Source organism: Cupressus sempervirens, chromosome 2, assembly GCF_028749045.1.
Source record: "Cupressus sempervirens isolate cs-2001-9-10 chromosome 2, ASM2874904v1, whole genome shotgun sequence".
In the NCBI taxonomy this organism is placed as follows: Eukaryota; Viridiplantae; Streptophyta; class Pinopsida; order Cupressales; family Cupressaceae; genus Cupressus; species Cupressus sempervirens.
Genome location: NC_143119.1, coordinates 679671376 through 679675420, shown reverse-complemented (window position 1 = coordinate 679675420; position 4045 = coordinate 679671376). Strand labels below are relative to the sequence as shown.

The 4045-nt window shown below is 33.9% G+C and overlaps 1 protein-coding gene across 1 annotated transcript; it reads right to left on the bottom strand.

The window, feature by feature from the left end:
- Window positions 1-713: 713 nt before the first annotated feature.
- On the bottom strand, window positions 714-2211 carry LOC149575186 (flavonol synthase/flavanone 3-hydroxylase-like). Its single transcript, XM_089815028.1, has 3 exons — window positions 1690-2211; window positions 1244-1571; window positions 714-1091 (listed from the first exon to the last, which is right to left on the bottom strand). The coding sequence occupies exons 1-3, from the start codon at window positions 2142-2144 to the stop codon at window positions 879-881; spliced, it is 996 nt and encodes a 331-aa protein (XP_089671154.1). The 5' UTR covers window positions 2145-2211; the 3' UTR covers window positions 714-878.
- Window positions 2212-4045: the final 1834 nt, after the last annotated feature.

The following is a 4045-nucleotide window of genomic DNA, read 5'->3' as shown; positions in this document are numbered from 1 at the left end:
GTTGAGCTAGTTGGCCCTAACTTAGGGTTTTAGATAAACAAGAAGAAACTTCATAGTTACATAACTTGAACATAAATATAAAACCTTTAATAAAACAGCTAAGAGAACCCAAAAGCTAAAAGGCTAGACTATAATATATGAACAATATATTTTCAACTCTTGTTAATGCTTATTTGTTGGTTGGTGATGTAGTTATATGGATGTCTTTTTATATATTAATGATAAAAAGAAAAAGTATCAATAATATTTTATATTGATTATTATTTATTCATGTTTCACTAAAGCTATTAGCTTTTCACAATCTATATGAGTATTCATGAAATTTCATTCTTTGATGGTGTAAATTTTGTTATCATTAATGTTTAGGATCACACCACATGATCTATCATCTTGATGTAAAAGAGGAGAAGGAGAAGAATAGATTTACACAATCCAGCTGATCATCATCATATAGTGTAGTTCCAAACATTCAAGATAAAAAAAACTACACAATCAAATCCACAAACATTAATGTTTGATACTAAAATTACAAAACAAAATGCAAATGTAAGGCTTCATTTAGATAAAATATACTAAAATATGAATAATAATTCTTATTAAGATCATCATTTTCTTCCATTAACTTTCTATCATTCATTCTCTATAATACATCATAGAATGTGATCCAAAACATTAATATTAAAAAATCCTACACAATTAAATCTAAAAACAACTTACAATAATAATAATCATTCTCATTCATATAATAAATAAACATACCACAATTGAAAAGCTCCATCTAACTTGACTATCGTCATTATAATTATTAATGCAAGCTAGACTCGCTAAAGATCAAACATAACTATTTCTTTCTTCGTCCACTTAATCTGCTTCTACATTCATTGCTTAAGCTTGTTAATCTTCCGGTGCTTGAATTCAGCATAAGTCTTAGCATCATACAAGGGACGATTCTTCTCATCAATTAGCTCTTTTATGGGGCCGATAACTTTATCTGCAGGAGGAGCACAAAATACTGGCCATGACATTCTCACTTTGTCTTTGCTTACCACGCTACGATGTAAAACACTCTTGTACTTTCCATTGCTCAAAACCTGCACTATTCATATCACCATTAAAAACAATCCAATTTGTCTTCACTATGATTTACTATTATATTTCTGACCCCTTAAAACTGGCACATTAGTACTGTACAAAATCAAATAAAAAAACAAGAGAAATGAATAAAAAGAATTAAATAAATAACCTCCACTTGATCTCCTATATGGACAATGATAGCATTGGGGACATAATCTACACCAACCCAATGGCCATCTTTGTAGACCTGCAACCCCGGAACTTCATTGGGCACAAGAAGAGTCAATGAACTCATGTCAGTATGAGGCTCTACTCCCAAAGCAAGTTCTGGTTGAGGGCATGGTGGGTAGTAATTTATTTTCATCTCCATTTCCAAATCATCACCACCAAGCTCCTCTTTCATGGTGTGCTCTCCTACACCAAGATGAAGAGACAAGGCTGAGAGCAACTTATTCACCACATTCATAAGTCCTTTGGCATATTCATTATTCACCTCTCTACAATAAACACAACCACCATTCATCACTCAAAACATATAAGCAAGGACTGATGAATGTAGAATATAGGAGATAAATGTAATTGGAAAGAGAGAAAAGAGAGGAAGAAGAAGAATACATGTAAGAGGGAGGATGGCGAGGCCAGGATTTGAAGTCACATCTTGAAGGAGGCCACAGAACATGGAAAAAGTAGTCAATCCACTCGAGCTTTCCATCAATATTATGGGCTAGTTTAGTGCCATAGCCCTCCAAAATACCAGCTGCCGCATTGTTGGAGTACTTCTCCTTCTCCTCGAGGGGAAGATCGAAGAACTCCTTCCCAACGTATTGAAGGCGTTGGATGAGTTGTTGAGAGATTCCATGGTTCACCACCTGCAAAAGACCCCATTCACTTGCAGCTCTTCCAATCTCTTCTATGGTTTTGTCACCTAAATCGGCCATATCAATGAGGGGAACTTTCACAGAAGGGCACTCAATGTTAGCATCGGGCCTTTCGTGCAATGGCCTTATGAACTCAGCTGGTATGCTTGCAATTCCACTGCCTGCCAGAGATTGTACTCTAACAGCTGCCATTCTGGTTTCAACTTCAATATATCTAATTTATGCAGTGCACAGAGATATTTATAGGAGCGTTGCAGGAATGTATTTTTGGGCAGATGTAACTTTGAATGGTAGATTGGATCCACCTAGCATGAAGTAGGTATTGAAATTGCTGAAAAATGCGGTGCGCGGTTTTAATTATATGCACGCAATAATTGATGGTTAGTAGACATATACAGATATCTGTGCGCTCTTAAGACGACGTTGATAGGAATCTTATACAGACCTGAATTAAATGTATAATTGATAAGATTGAGGATAAGAAGCCTGATTAATATCAGAGAGTTAAAGTAATTGAGAAAAATCTATAGTTGATGCCATTTTGTTTACTGATTCAAAAGTAATTGTAGAGTCTATTGTAAACTAATTCAGAACAATCTAAACGTGCTTCCAAATCTATCTTTCCCTTTCTTTGTGGTTGCCTCAAAGTTATACCTATGAGAACCTCATCTTTGGTTGATTATACCTTCATGGAAATAGAAAATGTCTAATTTAAATATATTACAATAGTTACAAATCTAAATATTTTTAAAATATATATGACATTTAGAATAAATTATTTATGACAAGGTTTATTTAATATTGTCACATATCTTTCACTAATCAAATTTATATTGACTTTACCTATTAGTTGGGTCATTTTACCCCACTATTTCATGTGATGGTGTCATTCCATTGTCTACTCTTTTGGCTTGTAAATGATTACTATATATAATTTTATTTTTTTCATTTATTCACTTTTTCTTTTGTTTCTTGTATCTTTATTGGTGTTATTATTTTTCTAAACATCTACATAATCACTATTTTCCTTTTGTTACGATTAAGTCAATTAGGAAAGAACTTGAACCAATACATCAAGCTAGAATGGAAAAGAAAAGGGAGGAACTCACAAGCAATGAGATGACAAAAAAATCAGTGAGGAAAAATCCCTTCACTAAAGACAAATCTTTTGAACCTAGCAATATTTATTGGAAATAGGGATTCCTAACCCTCACAAAGCTTATATACTCAAAATAGAGGGATTTTAAAATGAGCCCTAAAACATCTTCCAATAAAAACCTCTTGCACTAGATAAAAATAAACAAAGGAAATTGAAATCTCTAGCAATGCATTTTGAGAGGATTATGGTAATCTTTAACCAATTAGATCACCTCTCCTAGAGTACATCCTAGATAGGAAAAATAGGTGGCAAGGAACTCGAGAATAATTATTTTTCGACGGCTCCAAAATTCCACTAACGCAAAGGTACTTTAAACTACAAATAAACAAGACAAAGGGTGTCCAAAGATAAAATGAGTTGTCAAGCTTTTAAAGGAACCCTAAAATATTTTGCAAGAAAAAAATTTATTTACAAGCTAGTCCATAGGAATGGGGAGGGGTAGAAAGGTTCGCAAAAACTGTAGTGAAGATCACTATAAACCATCAAAGCAAGGATAATCATAGCAAGTCAAATGTAAAAATATCGAAATGTGGGCTTAGAGATGGCTCTCAAAAGTAATCAACTAAATCCTATAAGATCCTCCCAACACAAAGAACCCTTACTAAAAATTCTATCCTAATGTCCTTCAACATCTATTTTATTGAAAAGGTGAAATTCAAGTTTATGCTGTAGGGAAATGAGCTCTGCTAGAGTTTGTACGGCCTCCTTCTGAATCATTGTTGGTTACCACTGTTTGTCACACCACATTTATTGTGGGAATAAGATTTCATTTATAATGGGTTCGAGCTTCTCTGGCCTAATAGTTGATGTTGGTGTTGGAGTTGTTGTTTCTACTAGAGATAATGGCTCCACCAACCAAACACCCATGCAAGTTTGTTCCAAGGTGTTTCACAAGGTAATTCCCCTCCTGATATTATTTTGAATGCCAAGAAAT

Coding starts and splice junctions, on each gene's coding strand:
- LOC149575186 (XM_089815028.1), bottom strand. CDS start 2,144: ATGGCAGCTGTTAGAGTACAATCTCTGGCAGGCAGTGGAATTGCAAGC. Junction 1,572..1,689: donor CGCCATCCTCCCTCTTACAT/GTATTCTTCTTC, acceptor TGTTTATTGTAG/AGAGGTGAATAATGAATATG. Junction 1,092..1,243: donor ATATAGGAGATCAAGTGGAG/GTTATTTATTTA, acceptor TGAATAGTGCAG/GTTTTGAGCAATGGAAAGTA.